Below are 20642 nucleotides of genomic sequence, written 5' to 3' on the forward strand. Positions count from 1 at the left end.
ATTTATTTTAGGATGCGATTTCTCAAATTTTATTTTTATTGACTAAATATAAATAATACTTCTATTATGCTTCCATCGAATGCTTGCACTCAAAGTGAATGTGTATTTTACTTTTGAATGCTATTATATTTGAACAAATATTAATGCATTATTTTTTTATTAACTTAAAATATTAAAAATGTTTTTCGAATAACCTTCATTAGCAACATTTGCTTAGATAAAATACTTTAAAACAATCCCTGAAAAATTCGGATAGGTCTCTATTGAAATAGGCTTGAAACAATAGTTCTAAATAAGAAGTATAAAATACATGACGACATTAATACTTGAATTGCCAAATACAATAAAACATTTGTACGCGATTAGTGCAGTTAATTAATTTACTTACTTATTAATTAATTAAATTAATTTTGCACACTCAATTTCAGAGATATACAGTGAAATATAATGAGAAAAACATGAAAAGGCTGAATTAAAAGCATCTGTGTATTACATGGATTACTTTTTTTAAATATTTATTAAGCATGAAAAATAGTTTTTATTGTATCATATTTTCCTTTGATTTTTTTTCTATAACAAAGTAGCTATCAATCACTTTAATTATTCATATCGCAGTGGCAAAACAAATTTGTTTAAATTAATTAATGAAAAATTCATGTTATTTTTTTATTTCTCTAGAACATTTCCAATAAATAATTTATTTAAGAGTATACATTTTTAAATTATTTTTATCAAAAATTAAAATTTCATTCGGAAAATATACAATTAAAATTATTTAAAAAATTTCTTTATTTATAAAAAAGAAATTGTACTAATTTTTACAACTATTGTAGAAAAGCATATTTGATGCATAGAATTCAGATTAAGAACACATAAAACTAAAGGGATTCCTTCGATAAAAAAAATAATTCATTTTAATAACGTCACAAAGAAATGTATTTTGAATAACAACGCTATCAAATTACAAACATATAAATTTAAGAACAAAGGAATAAAATTTTAAATTTGAAAACAATTCTGTTGAATAGATTTATTAGTTCTAGTAACAGCAGATTTTTTTTCACAAAAAAATTCCAATATATAGGAAAGCTGAGGTTATTTTTTCTTCTGAAATAAATCAAATTATATATTGTTGTTGTTAATAATGAATCCTGATGAAATCCGGGAAGTTACAGAATACAGATTAAAGAAATTGAACCTGAAAAAAATATCTTACAAAAAAAAATGTTTCCAACTTTTTCTCAATCTGCCTTCTTTTATATTAGTTATTATTAGTTTCATGGGATTCCTTTTTCTCTATTTTCTGAAAAGAAAAAAAAAGAAGATATATAAAAAAAAACCAGAGTTTCAAATTAGGAGTGAAACTTTCTTTTCTTTCATAACTTTAAAAAAAATATTCTTTTTTCTATCACGGACACCCAAACCCTTAACATAATTTTATCGAACCTATCCATTATTAGATTGACATTTCATGGAGTGGATTTTAGAAAAGCAATAATAAACTCCAAAGGATTCGTTGATCAAATTAGTCAACAAAATATGATAGCTTCCTTTCTTGTTTGCTTGGAGGAAATGTTTGATTTCCGCAGCAGCGTTTCAGCACTAATTGGATTTATCCGGGAAAGGAATCTCATATAAGCAACTTTATAGAAGTACTAGGGATTATTTTCAAGAAAATCCCTGCAAGGGATTTTCTATATTTAAATTTTTCCAATCGGCTGAAGAATATTTTTATACTAGAAACAATATTGAGGCAATGAAATTGCTTCAGATATTGATATATAGTATACTTGCATTCATCTAAAAAATATATTTCATATATTTTGTATATGTTTATTTAAACCTACGTAATTTCCACATCCATGTTTTATTTTGGACCAAGAATTGAGATGAAGTCTATCAGTAAATCAATTATATATATATATAAAAAAAGTTTTCTATGTTTATGTTTCCTATTTTGATGTGTATTTTTGTATAATAAAGTGACAATTTTTATGTTTGGATATATAATTGAAATGTTTATTGTTTACCCAAGAGAAAGTCAACTATTCGGGATAATTTCTACTCACTGAATGTGTTTATTTCCTTTTTTCTCTCATTCGTTTTTTATTTCTGCTTTCACCTTTCAGTGACAAATGAAATACTTTATTTGATTTTTTATGTACATTAGTAATTTAAAATTTTTGTGCCTTAAGCAATACAATTGTTACAACTCAGAGAATATATATATATATATATATATATATATATATATTCGTTCAAATACTTTCATATTTGTCAGGAAATTGAGAATTTGCTCAAAGGAGTAACTCAGCAATAACAGGATTACATCGTTCCATATGTAATTGATAATAATTTAATTAATAATAATTAATAATCCAGAATGTAGGAATTTGCAAATTAAATATGATTTTACACGACGTTTTTTTAATACCGAATTCTTAAAAGAACAATGCATTGGTAAATCAAGACCCAAATATAGTTTACATTTTTAAATGCACCATTTATATATTACTAATGCGTACTTAATATTATTATAGCCTTAATAAATTAGATTTAATTTGGTGACTTAATATTGGTATTGATTTGAAAAAATAATTTTTTTCTAAAGATACTCCTCATTAACTTAATTTTTAAAAAAAATCCTCCTAATATATTTAAAATATTGATATAATCTTTCGAAAACTTTCTCTAATTGACTTTAAACCTTGACTTAATCTTTTTTAGAACATATTGATAATTTTCTATTGAAGGTTGGTATTTCAATAGTAGAACAATTCAGAACCTTCAATACTGAATGTTCATATTAGGGATTCAGCTGTTCTTTAGAAAAAGCGACAAATTGAGAATTCATCAACACCCAATCGGTGTAATTTGTTCAACATTATTGATACATTTTCAAAATATTGCACTATATTCATTAGCTCTTTGACAATATCATAAAATATATTATGTTCATAAAAATTTTCTTACTTAAAATAAAATATGTAAAAATGAATTAATTATTAAAGAATGAATGCTTCATTTCTGGCTCAATATAATCAATTTAAATAAAATTACTTGCATACTTGTAATCTATATTAAGTTATACTATTTCTATTGCCCAAATCGTTTTTCACAACTAATACAAAGTGTACAAAAATTTATTAACTATGGAAATGCATATCAATTTTCATCGAAGTTCAACACTGGACAATACTTAATTGGCGTTAAAAAAATATTGTTTTTAGAAATGGAACAAAGAATCAGAGTTTGAATTTACATTTTTTTTTGTTGTTTATTCGATTTATTTGCTGCTTATTTATTTTTAAAAAAATGAACGTATATAATTCTTGGGGAAACTGTATTGAATAGATTACTAAAATGAATCATTTGAAAAGGCCGCAATTAAAAGTCGCATAACTATTCAAATGTACAGAAAGTATTAAATTTTTAAATATATAGATATCAATACAGTTAATTATAAATGCTCACAAATTGTTACAAGAGTTAACTTCCTAATTATGTTCATATATTTTTAGAAAAAATTAATACTGTACTGTGATAAATTTATTTTCTTAAGTAATTTTATACAACTCTGCAATAATGAATATTACCTTCATAATTAAACTCATTAATCATCATTTGTTACTTGTCACATCATTGCCTTAATATGCTCTTTTTTAATTTCTGCATTTCTGAAAAGGCCTTTAAAGGGCAAAAATTATTTTTACCCTCCTTCCTTAAGTGTGGAAATTTTCTTTTCTCTAACTTTTTTTGGAAGACTGATTGCGTGTAAAATGGCCATTCGGACATGACATATCTTTCCTACTCTCCGCCAAAGAAAAAGTCTCTTTCTACAGCACAGAAAGCGATCCTTTAACAGTCTTTAAGCGACGTGAGGCGAATAATTGGCCAGGCCGCTGTGACGTCACGTGGTAGATAATAAAGTGGGGAGTTGGGGACTCCAGGAAACTGTCACCGTACACTTAACTAGGTGGGTTAATGCAAGCTGACTGGATCGCACGATTCTACTCTTGACATTGTATGAGAGCATTTTTAACTCCTTGCCTGACTTTTTTCGTGTGGAACGAAGGCAGGAAGGCTAACCTGTGCTTTTAAGTGGTCGGAAATTTGTCTCAGGAAGGTGTGAATAAATAATAAAGTAGGTTTAATGCATGTTTTTGACTTTCTGTACCAATCTATTTTTGTTCATTCCTTTTTAAAAGATTTGCTGGAGTGTTCTCGAATTATTTATCTGCTGGTTTTCAGTTAAATGTGAGGATATTCAAATTTTTAACTATAAATTAAAAGCATAAATAGTAAATTTGCGTATTGCCTATTTTTTAAAATATTTTATATTAAATAATTTTTTATAGTTAAACATTAGATTAAAACAAATTTAAAATCATTCATAAGCAACGAATTATGTCGTGAATATGCAGTGAATTGCAGAATATCATAATTCGTGTCATTTAATATCTGAATAGATATTTAATTATGCAGTGAGGCACATCGGATTATATTTCTTACTGTCAAATTTAAACTGCGTTCCAGAATTAAATTGATGTAATATTGCTCACATAACATCACTATTTTATTCGTTATTGTTTTAAAATGTTGCTTTTGATTAACTTGAATTTGTTTATAAATTTTGTGCTTTTATGAATAATGTATATAATTTAACGTGTTGACTGTAAATATTATTTTAAAGATGTCTTGCTATCGTGAATTAATTTGTTTACAAATATCAACTTCTTAATTGAATAAAAAAATTATATGCTTTGAACATGATAACATTTTATTCATTAGCTTTTAAAAAAACATTTCCAAAATCTTATATAGTTTTCATAATGATTTAATTTGTTCATTATCTACATAGTAATCGAAAAGATATAGATTATTTTGATTACGTTGCTGTTCACAAATGGGATTCAATTTTTCGCAATACGCCTGTTAAACCGCTTTACCTGGAAAGCAATGTTTGATTGATTCTCACTCCAAGATTTTGATTAATTTCTAATTCATCAAATGATAAATGTAAGGCACAGATTTGATTTTACTGAGAAACACAATTATAGTTACTAACTAACCGAATCTTTGATATCGCATATAATTACGAAACAAATATACTGTTTTAGTCAATGAATTTTGTTTCATTGCAGCAGATAAATTTAGCTCACCAATTTTTGGATAAAATTAAAACTAAAACTAGTCTGAGGGTAAAAACAATTTCAGTTTATAAACTAAAGATAAAAGTCCTAGAATCAAGTGCTCTTAATAAGGTCCGTCCTGCCCTTCATCATTTTCCTTGTAACACATGTATTGATTTATAAGAAATGCAGACATCGCTAAATCCTTACTTTACCAAATTCAGTTTAAAATCCTATAACCATTATAATAAAGTCAGATGGAGGAGCAAGAATTATATTTTAATCATTGACTTTTGTTTAGTTGTAGCAATTTATTTTATTCATCAGTCTCTGGGTAGAATTAGAACTAAAACCAATAAGTGGATTAAGTAATTTCGGTTTAGAAACAAGAGATAAAAATCATAGATTCAAGGATTCCTAATAAAGTCCGCCTTGGCCTTCATTATTTTTCTGAAAGCTCGCTTATTGATTTATAACAAATGGAAAAGTCACTGAATCCTAACTTTACCAAATTCACTTTAAAATCCTAAAATTCTTATAATGGAGTCATATTTCTCAGATGGAAAAGTAAAAATTATATTTTAAATAAACTTCATTCGATATAATCATAAATGATACAAATTTAATAAAAAGCATTAAGGGGCGTATAACGAAGCCCAGAAACAGAACATAAAAATCCTAGATTCAAGTACTCCTAATAAAGTCTGTCCTGCCCTTAATCATTTTTCTGGAAACACACTGATTGATTTTTAACAAATATAAAGGTCACTGAATCCTAACTTTTCTAAATTCACTTTAAAATCCTATAATCTTTATAATAAAATAATAATTTTCAGATGAAATAGTAAGGATTCTATTTCAATCATTGGATTTTGTTTAATTGTAGTGGATTAATTTTACACACTAGTCTCTGCGTAGATTTAGATCTACAGCAAGTAAGTGGATCAAGTATTTTCGGTTTAGAAATACTTAATACTCTAGGTTAAAACTCGCGGTTAATACTTAAAACTCTAGGTAACGATACAAAAATCCTAGATTCAAATGGTTTTAATAAAGTCCTCCCTGGCCTTTATCATTTTCTTGGAAACACATGTATTGATTTATAACAAATGCAAAGGTCACTGAATCCTAACCTTACCAAATCCACTTTAAAATTTTTTAAACGTTATAAGGGAGTCATAATTTCCAATTGGAAAAGTAAGGATTCTATTTAAATCATTGAATTTTGTTTAAATGCAGTGAATTAATTTTTCCCACCACTCTCTGGGTAGAATTAGAACTAAAACCAATCATTAATTTCAGTTTAGAAACGGGAGATAAAGATCTTAGATTCAAGGGTTCTTATTAAAATCCATCCTGCTCTTTATCATTTTCCTGGAAACACACTTATTGATTTATAACAAATACAAAGGTCACTGAATCCTAACTTTACCAAACTCACTTTAAAATCCTATAATCGTTATAATGAAGTCATAATTTTCAGATGAAAAAGTAAGATTTCTATTTTAAATAAACTTCATTCGATATAATCATAAAAGATACAAATTTAATAAAAAGCATTAAGGGGCGCATAACGAAGCACAGATTTTAATTAAAAAGAATATCTTACTTATCAGATTTGCTTCTGTTGATTTTCCCGTTACGATCTTTCGCTGTTAAACTCCCCCTCATTTCGCAAGAAGCTTCATCTAGGAAAAAAAAACATTAAATAGAGATCGTAAAATTCGACGATGAAAATGGAAGCCAGGATACTTTAACAGAACCGACTCTATTTTTTAGTTCCTTTATTCTTTTAGAAGATAAAATAAAATCTAAGAACTTTATTTCGGTTAAGAATACTTAATTCGAGTTTTCATGAGAATGGAAAGAGGGATATTATTTTAGCTATAACTTCACACCTGCAATTATTAGTAATGGAATACTTCATGAAATTTGTTGTAAAAGAATGAATAAAAAATTGAATAAGAAAGAAAAGAGAGAGATAATTCTTTGTGAAAGACAATGTATGGAATGATATTGTAAAAAAAATCATAATTCATATCGATTTAGTCTACTCGCATTTTTACTCAAATTAAAGGATTTGTAGTAGACGACATTTTTTTTTTGTCTGGAGTATTAAATATATTTGTTTTAATATTAATTTTTGAACCATTTTTTTATTGTTTCCAAGTTCATTTTATAATTGAAAATATAAATTAAAACATGTTTTTTTAATTTTTAAATGTTATTTTAATTTGAAATTTGATAAAATCTTCTTAATGAAGACATATTAAATTAAAATCTAATGCGCATTTTAATTCAAATTTAGTAAATTATTTCCCCGTGTATTCTGCACTACAGAATGGGCAATTGTTTATTTAGAAAGCTTTTACAGTTATTTTAATGTTTCACAACACACACACACAAAAAATAAAAACACCATGCTATTTATTAATCGAAATCCAATATTTAAAGATTATATGAAAGTGCACATTAATTCTTAGTTCAGGAACTAGTTAATACATTTTTTACCTTTATTGATAGAGTGTATAAATAGTTTGACAATCTTTGCAATTTAGTGTTTTTGTTTTTGTTTTTTTTTGCTTTAGGATTCTTTTTAGCAGAATATATATATATATATATATATATATATAAAATCCGAATTGTTTTAGACAATTTTCTAGAAGAATTACAAAAAAAAATCAATTTGAAAATTTTATTTGAACATATAAAATGTCTTAAAATGAATTCAGAAATTATAAAGTATGAAACACATGTAAAGAGAAACCATTATAAATTTTTTACAAATTGTTTAGATTTGTTTTCCTCTCAAATATGAAACACATTGTGTATTTAAATGCATAAAATGAGTATTAGATTTTAAAATGTAATTTCTTTTTTTCTTTATAGGCATACAGGGACTTCGGATTGGTAAGAATTCCTTTAAATAATATAATTATTTAATATAATATTATACAAAATATATACTTTTATTTGTCTCATAAAATGTTTATAAATATTTATCATAAAAGTGTGATGTAACTAAAAATGAAATCATTTCTTTTAATATTATAAAAGCGAATCACAAAATTTTATTGATTAAACAGAAAATAATGAAGACCTTTTTCTAAACTATTTCTAATTTTTCTCAATATTTTAATAATTCTACGGTACATCAATTTAAAAATATAAATATAGCCTGTTAATATGTGATCATACGAATTTTATTATTAGAATACTTAATTTTAGTTCAAAAATTACAATTTTTTTTATTTAATTCCTCCGCATTTGATGTAGATTCGTTTGTAGAAGTATTTATTCTCTATACTTAATATATTTTAGTGCTTTAAGTATTTATTTTTATAAAAAGGCTTATGCATGTCAGTTTTAAATTAGTTATGAAAGTAAATTTCTATTATAACTTAGTGGAAAGATTGAGACACTTGTATATTGCAGTATTCTCTAAAAAAAGAAATGAGATTAACGCAGAGTAGTTTTTTCAGGTATCAGAAATTAATTTATTTCACATCTTAAACTTCAACAGAAAAAAAATATTTTGCTTTTCAAGAAGCAAAATGTGTAATAAAATCTTAAGGATTACAGTTTTAAAGAGAAATAACAAAATGTAGAGTTTCCAAATTTGTCTGCTGTAGAATTTTTCTTTAAAATGAGAATAAGTTATTTAGCATAATTTAAATCCTGATATTGAAAGCAACTGATTAAAAATTCTGTAAATAGTTTCGAATATCATGTAAAAATGTCTTCATCTTTTATCATCTCTGAAAAATATAAAATATCAACTCTTAAAAAATTCGCTATCGTATTTATTTAAAAAAAAAAAGGAAATCCTTTCTATTCTTGCTTTATTTTAATTTAAAATATTTGAATCACTTCAAAATCTGTAAAATTTATGAAACATAAATGTTGTTGCCTTTTTTCGTAAGTCATTTTAAAGTTTTTTTGTATTGTACTGCATATCAAATGAATATATATATATATATATATATATATATATATATATATATATATATATATATATATATATATATATATATATATATATATATATATATATATAATTAGACTAAATACAAGAAAAATCTTTATCCTCAACATAATATATTGTAATGAACAAACAATTCGCGTAAATCTGGAAAGTATAAAATGTTTTTTTTTTCAAAGAATAAAAATAAATAATAAAAATTGATGATATTATATTTGAAATTTTGTTTATCGCTCTGAATTTTAATTTTTTTCAATAATGGCAATTATATACATTCTACAACAAATCAAACTATTGTAAGGTGTAATGATTTACTCGCAGGTGTAGAAATTTTTCCAAGTATATTTCAGTTTAAATTTATTCTTTTGTCCCTTCTAGTTAATTCTTTTCATTATGCGTGTGATCTTTATAAAAATATTACTAGACTAGTTGCATATCATTGTTTTTCTAGTATGTATTACGTGATAAGTTTTTAAAAGTTCAAAATTTAATTTACAATAGTAAATTGGAAAAATAGAGATTTTTGTTCTACTAACAATATAGGCTTATTTATAACCATAGTATAATTCTAAGAAATTCAGTGGCTTTCTTGCATTTTTATAATTATAATCACGATGTAACAAAAACGCTGCAAATGTTTATAAAAATAATTCTACACGAGTACTGAGAACTGGCTTAGTATTAAAAATAATAACTTTTTAATATGAAGAATTTCCATGCAATTTTTAAAGCACCACGACAAAAAGAATTGAAAGGATATGAAAGGAATAGTTACGCAGGATACTAGTAAAAGGCGCTGGTAAATATGATATAAATTTTAAACTTATATCTAAACTGTGTAATTTTGAATAAGGTTTATTTTCTTGCTTTAATACAAATAGTGTTGTCAAAGATAAATCAATCTGGAGAAGCTCTTTCAGAACTGAAGAGTCTAAACCTTCCGTTCAAGTAAAGTATGGCGATCGCCCAAATATTCCTGCGAAACTCCCACCTCCTTACTTGATTGAGTATCCTGGGAACATATTGCTTTTATTAATATGGTTCTGTCTGAAAGTTTTGATATTCGACTCTTGGCTTAACCCGTTTGCGTTTATAGTCTCCTAAAAGAATTAGTCAAATAGACTTTTCTTTTGTGTTTCAACCCCTTAAAAATACGATTTGTTTTTAAGGGGGGAAAGGAATATCTTCTTATCTTTAAAAAAACTCCGTATATAGATACTATTTCTTCTTACCTTTGAAAACGAGCTTTTCAGAATTCTGGCATTGCAAGGAGCGAAGGTTGGTAGTAATCAAAATAATGCACTACGTTTGGCAAGCTTCTAAATGTATCTCCAAAATAAATGATTCGTTTGAAAAATGAATAAAAAAAGCACAGTAAATGATGGATATGCACTGTTTCAAGCATTTTGTTTGGAAAAGCAATATAGATTCAACAGGAAAATTTCGAAATAAGTCAAGAAATTTGATATCGGATAAATCGGAAACCCGAAAAAACAAATATTTCATAAGATATTATATATTTCCCATTTTCATCCAATGAGTTTCATGCCTTGAAATGATATTTCAAGGTATTAAGGAAAGAATATTGCTTTGGTTGACATTCCGAATTTCGTAGCTCTAAGTTTGCAGGTGCTACTCGGTATTTAATATTTTGTTGTACAAATTTTGTAACCTAGTTTCGAATAATGAGTATTCCTTGCTTCAATATTCCAGTACTTTATACTACCATTATTACAAAAATACAAAGTTTTTCAACGAAATAAGTGCTCTTTTAAAAATGATTTATAAAAATTGTATGTAAACGATCAACAAACTCGTACCAGTTATGTAACCATATCCAAAATACCATAACACAAACGTGAATTGATTTACCTACATGATCCACACTTAGCAACTTCTTTTTATCTAAAAATAATATGATGCAGGGATATCGATGTTGAAATGATTTGGTTTATATACCAAGCATATTTAGATCTCATTAATTTTTTCAATAACTGAGACTGAAAAGAAAAATTTATCTATTCCTATTCCAAAAATCTCACGTCAATCAGCATTTGGATGACCATTTCCTTGAATTAGTCTAATTATTCAGTCATTTTTGCTTGTGCAAACAATTATTAAAATATTTTTTTGAACATTCTGAATGCATACGTGTTAGTAAATAAAAAATATTTTGGAGGATTCAATGAAAATTCGTGATTCATATTAGAAGGCCCACGATTACATCGAACGGTTCAGGAGCTTAATTCTCTGAATGCCAATCGCATTATTAATAAATATTTCATTCATACGGGAAGCTGCGTGATCTTGCTTTTGTTTTTGTAAGATATAAGTATTCTGGCTTCTTTCTGCAAAATATCTGGCTCAAAATTTGCAAATGGCTACAGAACTAAAGCAAATAAATTCATTTTGTTGAATGTGAGTCTATTCAGGCTATCACGTTTGTACGAGTTTCTGCAAATTTCGTTCAAAAACTACTTTATACTGTTTTTGAAAGTAATGCATACATTGAAATCATTGTATTATTATTTTTTAATGATTCAGAAACACCTATGTTGGAATGCTCAATAATTTCTAAAGTCTTCTCGTTAAAAATTTTTCATTTTACCAAGAACAATACATTAAATAAGTTTCTATTGCCTTCTTGGCTTCTTAAGTTCATTTTTTAAAAATATGTCAGTTAATGTTTGTATGATTTCAGCATTATTAGGAAGAAATACTATTACTGTTATTTAATAGCTGTAATAATTTTTAATTACCAATAATAATTAAAAATTACAGATGATTTATAGGCAGAAGATTTCTTGAAAGAATTACATTGAAATAGAAAAAAAAAGCCTAAGAAAATTACTGAAAAGAACTGCACTTGCATTTGCCAATCCAATCAGAAAGTATCAGCTGATAACTAGATTTTCCCAATTTTATAGTTGATGAATGCATTGACAAGTAATCGTTCACAAAAATGAAAAAAGATGGATATATAAAATTCCAAATTCGTAATTCATTTAAACTCACAATATAAAATGTGACAATACACAGAAGACAATATTCTAGTAAACGTATTGAAAATGTCATAAAATTAAAATAAAAACATTTAAGAATTAATAGAACACAGATACAGGTAACAACGATAATATTTAAGATAAAGGACCAAATATAATCCAAAAAATTATGTATTTTTAATAAAATTATACAAACAAAGTCAATTTAAATATTTATCATTTTCCAGTTTAAAAAAACACCAAAGCATAAAATTTAGCATATATTAAAAAGAAAAGAAAATGAAAGATAAGATTTTTATAATTCCATTGAAAAATTTACTTCCTTGATATTACAGCTGTAGTTTACAAAACAGTAATAAAAGATTATTTAAAATTATTTTTTGCCTTGTGGATATTGAAAAATTGAAATTGAAAAATTGTGGATATTTAAACATCTTAAAGGATTCAAATCACTTCTTTTATTCAGTAAACTCATATACTTGCCATTGATAGAGATAGTTGTCAAATGAAACGAATATGCTGCAGTAGTCTGAAAAGAGGCAGGAAATATTCATGGCTGTAGACAACTTATTTAAAGCCCATAAAACATTCATTCTTGGTAAATTTACCATGAGATGTCTTATTTGCAGTTGTCACGGAACTGAAGAAACAGCGTAGGCGTACCTCGTTAACTCCTTTCTGAAAGAAAATGAATTAATGGCTGTTAAATTTTGAATTAGAAACATAGTTTATTTTTTAAAGCGGTAATAGATTTTTGCTTAATTAACCGCTGGTTAATTATTGTAATATATTAAATCGAAATAAGATTTTCTCATTTCATTGATTCATAAAGCCTAAATCTCTCTTCAGAAACATAAAAGAAATAGGTCTTCTGAATTAGTGCAAATACATAAGATGAGAAATTGAAATTATAAATTATTTCAAATGAGAAAGATATATTATGATATATAATTTTTCAGAAATTTGTAAAAATATTAATATTAATGTGTGTAAATAATTAACTTCGCTCTAATATTCTGTGAGGCTATTTCTTTACATTTACTGTTATCTTAAAATAGTTTTCAGTATCATTGGTAACAATCGAAAATACATAGTCGGAAAATTTGTAATAATTTAAAATTTTAAACAATTTACTATTTTAAATCAAATAATCAAAGAATTTAAGCTGAATTCGACTAATTAGGCTCCACCTTAGATAATCATTTATAGAAGAATTTTTCTGCTATTTTAGATAAGGTAAACGGATAAGTACTTATCAATTATATTAAATCATAGATCATCTATTAAATTGTTGCAATAAATCAAAATGTACAGGAGACTGGAATAGTGATATTCATATACAAAACTTCTTAAAAAAATAAGAGAATTCATTGTAATTATTTTTTAATTATGTAAACATAAATATTCAGTTCGTTGCATAGGTATAGGTGAACTCCCTCCCACACTAAAAGTTAGAATTTTCTAAGGAAATAGTCGTCTTAACTACACTCATGTCCAAAATTAAGGTCACAAACATAAAATCTGCGAAAAATGAAAAACTATTCACTGTGTTGCCACAAAGTTTGGCACAGAGGTACCCTACAATGGAAGAAAGAACATAGACACATAACGACATGGAAAAGATTATTATTGAGAATTAAGAAACATGGTATATCAAAATGTGTTTCATTATAAATCAGAGATACGACATTTATCTCGGGAAAAACCTGTCTAATATGGAGTGTGACCACCGTGCACTGCTATACAGGCTTCACAACGAGCATTCATACTGTTTATGAGGGTGTCAATAAATGCTTGGGGCAACAAAGCCCATTCTCCCAAAAGCGCGGCTTTAACTGTTGGAGGGTATTAGGAGGGACGGGGTTTACGCTGTGCAATGACTCTTCTTAGACCATCCCAAACATGTTCAATAGGATGGAGATACGGACACCTCGAGGGTCTGTCCATACGTTGAATATCCTCTTCCTCAAGAAAATCATAAACGATCTGGGCTCTGTGTGGACGCGCGTTATCGTCCATAAACGTGAAGTCTGGGCCAAAATCACCACGGAACAACCTCACATAGGCTTCAAGGATCTCATTCCTGTAACGATGTGCATTGACAGTACCCGCATCGAGGACGTGCAGTGGTGTTACGACTGTCCAACATTATGCCACCCTAGACAAGGATTCCTCTGCCACCAAATCTGTCGATTTCTTTTACTAGGAGGGATGATAGCGAGTTCCTCGCTCTCTCCAGATGAAGATTCGACGAGTGTCACTCTGTGTGGTAAATCTCGACTCATCACTAAAAAGTGCACGCCCCCATTCTTGCTGTGCCAAAGTTTGATGTGTTCGGCACCACAACAACCGGGCTATTCTGTTGGATGCAGTCAAAGGGACGCACTCAACTGGTCGCCGGACATAAAGGGATCGCTCTGCTAGACGTCTGTATACTGTTTCTCTGGAATTCTTATTCCAAACGCAGCAGCAAGGTCACGAGCAAGTTTGGGAGCTATTTTCAGCCTATGATGTCGTGCGCGTAGTGCCCAATAGCGATCCTGTGCAGGCGTCGTTGCTCTGTGACGGCCTTGGCCGGCCTTCCTAGTTACAATACCTCTTGTTTGGAATTGATTCCACAATCTGTATACCACTTTCGGTGCCAATTGTAACCATCTAGCCACCTCCGCTTGAGACTGCCCAGCTTCAAGCCTGCCAACGGCTCTCCATCTCAAGGAATCGTCTAAATGATTATGAGAGCTCATTCTCACTGGAAACAGTTTCAATTTTTTGTTTTAATGCAATATTCATAAAATTGCAGGCAAAAATCCTAGATGCCTAAACGGTCTAATTCAGTAGTAGTCCTCAAAAACTAATGCTAAATCACATTTTTTCCCACAAGAAAGGTTAATATCGTACTACCGGTCCTTCACAATATTTAAAATATAATTTGTTTAAATTTTACTGGTAGCCATTTAGAATTACTTTGAAAAACATTTTTGTGACCTTAATTTTGGACATGAGTGTATTTGTCATTTCCTTATTTTTTAATATTAGTATTTCAATCATTGTTAAAAAATTGAAAAACAATATTTCAAGAGAAAAAACAGTTCCTTGCCCTCTATCTAAACATAGAAAACTCCTTCATATATTCTCCATTAATTCGTAAGGAGTCTGCTGCTTAATTTTAAATGACTATTTTCCACTTATTATCTTTGCATTCTCATTAGTGTACAAATTTAAATATATAGAAGAAAGAAATATGATTGCGTTATGATTTGTGCAATTAAATATATCTTCAGAATTTTTAATATAAGAATAACAGATTGTTTCTAGAAATCACTTATAGCTATAAACTTGATCTCGCATTATTTAGTTTTTAAATAAAAATTACTTATACTATCAACACCCCTAAATAGTGCTTCAAATTTGTTGATGAATTTAAAAATTTTAGTAAAAATTGTAAGTAGCATGAAATGAACCAAAAAAAAATCACTGCCGATTATAAACAATAAACTCATAATTTGAACACAATAGAACAATGTTTTATTTAATTAATTTTTCTGAAACAAGATAACATGAAAAAGTTTGAGGAAAATTGACGATTCAGAAAACCAGCTAACAGTCTTTGTAATACAATCATAAATATATTTATTAGTTAGATTTATCTTCATATCTATTGATTCATTAAAAATAATTGTTTTCTCTTGCTTTCGAGTTGTAATATGTCTTACCCTGTACCATGATACTGATTTTTACATAATTTTTAACAATTTCTTGTACTTTTTTTGGACACTTCTAACATTATATAAAACTAAAACATACTTATTTTGTACTACAGTTTCCCGATTTAAAGTAACTTGAGTGTCTTCAACATATCAATCATCGGAGATACTGAAATTGTATGCAACCCAATTGAGTTCGAATTAGAAGAATCTGAATAAATTTGAGTTTGTATTTGGTTTCATTTTGCCCTTTCTTATAGCTTCTCTAATCTTGTATCCATTTATATTCTGATCCCTCTTTTGCTTTTAAACTGCACTTTCGGTTTCGCTCTCTTCTTTTCTATTTTCTTCTTCCTTTTGTCTTTTAAATAGTCTTTAGATGTTATTGGTTTGGCTCACTGGTAAACTGTAGATCTCTTCTATTTGACTTCTGGAGAATTTTGACCATTACATTTGGGCTTACAAGTATCCATTTTCTCAAATTCTATTACCCTAGTTTCTACTAAAATAAACAGAAATTAAATCTAAGAGTTGTTTTCCATAAAATTAAATAATTAAATGCAGAAGAAAAAAATGTAATGAATAATATTTAACGCTGTAAGCAATTTCCTTCAATGAATATTTCTTCTACTCAACTGTTCTAATGTATTGCATATCTTACAATTGTTTTTAACATAAACAACAATCATGGATTTTTTATGACGTTTATTTTATATCGAGAATTTTTCAATATTTATTTTGAAATTCTATTTAGCAATGAATAAAAGAATTAAAACCGGTATTTGAATACCTAATGTAAAAAAAAATAATCCTAATTTAATAATAATCAGTAATTTATAATTAATAATGCAATATTATTCAAGATTCATTAAAATATGAAAAATACGTTAAAATATTTCGATATAATTCTGAAAGATTTATTGTCAGATATTGCAAACAAAGCTATGCTGGCTATAAATGCCGTACTCTAACTAGCATATTTCCAGAATTTTTTATCCTTTTCAGCCAAAATACTATACAATATTACCATATTTCCACAATATTGAATGGCATTAAGAATAGTGAACAACATCATGGAATTATCTAATAAGATCTTGGTCTAATAGCGGAGCATCAAAAGTTGATTAGCGACTTATTAATACTTTTGGATATAGATAATATACAGACCAGATACTAGTTAAACCATGTCATGTCATGTAAAATATCTAGAACTGCCGCTCTTAGTACATCATCTAAAACTGCAAAATCTCTGATAAAAAGTCAAAGTGGTATTCAAATGTCCAATGTAGCAAGTAATACTGTCTAATCTTAGTCATTTAGTTTTAAAGTATAGCAAACTATTATTATAGGTTCGTTTCAGAAATGAAAAAAAATTAATATATTTATAACAAAATTACAAACATTATTAACAAATTGTATGTATTGGTAAACAAAAATATGATGGCTTACGAATTTTAGTATTCTAAATAATATGTTTACGGACATAAATATCTTTACCTATATAAACAAAAGTCACCAAAAAATATTGTCATGACATCTTAAAGACAATGTATGGCCAAGAGAGCATAAAACACGCGAAGGAAATATTTTATGATTATGAGGGAGTTGAAAAAAATTTACTTAATGTAGGTTATATGGAAATGTTATAATTCTAGTTTAGGCAATATTATTTATATTAAAAACTTTTAAATAACCAAAGAAAAAGACAAAACTCACCAAAAAAAATAAACAATAGCAAAATTGGAAATAGATTTTAAATTTAAAAGCAAAAAGAATTAAATGGAATAAAAACGAAGGAAGTGAAGAATCCAGCCTAAAGACTTTATCAAGGGCTGTGTTTCAAACCAGATTTTTTTTTTTCTGTGAAGGGTCTGACTTTCGACCAAGTATTGAGCCCTCGTGACCCGAAAATTCCAAGAAATTGAGTTTTTCGAAAACAAGAATTAATATCAATAAAGTAATGACGACAAATTAACAATTTGAATTTCAAAATGTTATTCTGAAATTCAAATCTAAGCAAGGCCACAGCAAAACCACTACAAGACCATTATCAAACTATAAAACCATATACATCAAAAATATAAAATCAAAGAATATACCAATTGAATATAAAAATAATAGAAAACATTTTTATAAAGAAAAATAATCTTATCACTGCAGAAAATAATATCAAACTAAATTCAACGTCTCAAGCTTAACCTGAAAACGCCTACGATTCATCAAGGTGATGGCGCTGAGATTGAACAATCTCAGCGCCATCTATTGAACTGTAAAAGGAAAAACAAGAAAATAACTGCAGTTGTAAAAATATTGGAATATAGGTTAGAAATTAGATAAACTTTCTATTATTAAAACTCCCATACTGCAATAGATTTTGGAAAAAAATCATTAAATTTAAATTTTTAATGATATTGTTTGTTGCTTCAATATAAGAAATTTTGTTATTACAATTTTTTTAATCATTAAATTGTGAGAAAAAGAAATTTTTGAAAATTTTAGAGTTTAAGATACATTTGTAATTACTAATTGCTTTGATGTTAAATGCATTCCTTTTATTATAAATACCCACTAGAATTTTTCATTAGAAATTTCTATTTTTATATCCAAATACATAGGTTTGTATTGATTTTCTTTACAGATAAACTTAATACTTAACAATCAATAACAATCAATAAAAACATCAGCACTATCTATGTTTATAAAAAGTAAATCATCAATATATATCCAACCATTTATTAAATTATCTTTAATTATTACTTTCTCATAGTAATGTACAAAAATACTATGTATCGTTCTTTTAATAGATTTGACTCAGGAAATAACGTAACATAACATAACGTCATCCTGTGCACCGGTGCTTGCAATACTAAGTTATCTAACCAACAGGATGAGCACAAGATGGAAAGAAGAAAAACAAAGTGTTAAAGGAAAGATAGAGACGACAAACTAACCAGGGATCTCCAGAGAAAATCCCCTCGGCGTCAAATCTTACTCAACTGTATTCAATTAATAGTTAAATTCAAGTAATAATTAAATGAAAGGGACAAGAATACTTGAAAAAAATGGTGACTATGGGTTGAACTAACAGGGAAATGAGATTACTAACTGAAAGGAAAAAAAAAATACTTTTAAGTTAGTTTGATAAAAAAGAAATTGCCTTTAATTTTGGTTGATTGTTTCTCCAATAAACATCAGGTTTTTGAGTTGTTTAAAGTTTTAAAAGTTTAAGATTTGAAGGTAACATAAGGTTTTTTGAAGTAATTAAAAAATTGGACTGCATATAGTCGCAGATTTGAATGCAAGATTACGCATCTTCAAATATTCTACATTTCACATCATTCTGCATTATAATACAAAAAGAATGATGCATCACTATGCATCTTAATGAAGTAAATTTTATTACAATCATATCTTTTTGTCAATTTCATCATTCACCATTTGAAGGAAAGTTTTATACTGTTATAGCATACTCGCGAACATATCAATGAAAAAATTTAGTAAAACAAAGTGAAAATGCTATTTTTGCAAGTAACTAGAATGAATTATTCGTATGTTATGATGTATTTTTCCCCCTTCACAAGGAAATCAAATATTTTTCAATAATAATTTTTCATACATTTATGTAATAAGTAAAATATTTTTTTACGAATTTTCTGTTAAATATTTAGATTTAACGAGATGTATGATGTTATTCTTTATCATATTTCAGATGCTGCACACAGTCTATCATCAATATCACATAGGAGAACCTCACATTGGATTTTAGTAATTTGGAGTGTTACAATAGTGAATATTTTTAGATGGCATTTAAATCTGTGTGACTCAGTGTCTAATGTGTTTCGAATAAAGCATTGTTTTTAAGTATGCATGTAATTACAGCTGCAAGACTTTGTATATATCTGCTATCGATATTTGCTCCATGTACATATCAGTTGTTACCTGGTAGCACAGTATGATGCACAAATATTGTACAATATTGTGCGATAACATATTATTCAATATTCAACAATATTATACAATATTTCGGATATTGTTTAATATCATATAATATTGTAAAATATATTTGTGCTACTGGGGTTATTAATGTATTTTGTTTTAAACACTGAAAATGTAACACTGATAAGTTTTATTTGTTCATAAATTAAATATTGTCTAAGAATTAATTTTTTCCGAGCAATTTTCTTGACTTATAAAAGTGAAGACAAATGCAAACTGAGAACAAATTTTATTGTTTTGAGTATTATCATAAACTATTATTTTAAAAAACGCTGTCATTTATAAATATTTTTCATTATATTTTTTTAGAAATTATTATAATTTGTTACAAATTTAAATATACATTCTTGTATGTATTCCATTGAAAAAATAAGTATTCAAAAATTGCAAATTGTTATTCACGTTTTAATGAATAATATGTCGACGATATCTTTAGTATTGCACTTTTAATTCTAAATTGTTATTGAAATACATTAAGTGGCAATATAATTTTTTATTTGGAGTGCTTTAAGTAACTAATTACATTTTCGGATATCACTCAATTAAATCTGAACGAATAAGAAAGAATATTTTTATCATCAGTTTTCTTTTAAATTTGAAATAAACGGTGAAATTTCATGAAAGTCTCGAAATTATTTTTAAGATTAATGTTGACATAAAATCATATATTTATCTTATAATTAATTTTTGAATTTCAATAAGATGACTTAAGAGCAACATTTGTTTAAATATAAATTATTTTAAAAAGTATTATTGTGGAGGAAAAGTTTATTTAGGAAAATATTTTGTTGCGAATTAAGTATTTTCTTAACAACAGCACAGTATC

The 20642-nt window shown here is 27.0% G+C and overlaps 1 protein-coding gene across 1 annotated transcript in view; it reads left to right on the forward strand.

Moving 5' to 3' along the window:
* The window catches only part of LOC129969150 (uncharacterized), a 124562-nt gene extending 104485 nt beyond the window's left edge, over positions 1-20077 (forward strand). Inside the window, exons 4-5 of the mRNA XM_056083576.1 lie at positions 8022-8042; positions 19530-20077. Of these exons, the coding sequence (XP_055939551.1) occupies positions 8022-8042; positions 19530-19681 (173 nt within the window). The 3' untranslated portion in view covers positions 19682-20077. The remainder of the gene's footprint in view (positions 1-8021; positions 8043-19529) is intronic.
* The last annotated feature ends 565 nt before the right edge of the window (positions 20078-20642 follow it).

This window comes from Argiope bruennichi, chromosome 5, assembly GCF_947563725.1.
Source record: "Argiope bruennichi chromosome 5, qqArgBrue1.1, whole genome shotgun sequence".
NCBI lineage: Eukaryota > Metazoa > Arthropoda > Arachnida > Araneae > Araneidae > Argiope > Argiope bruennichi.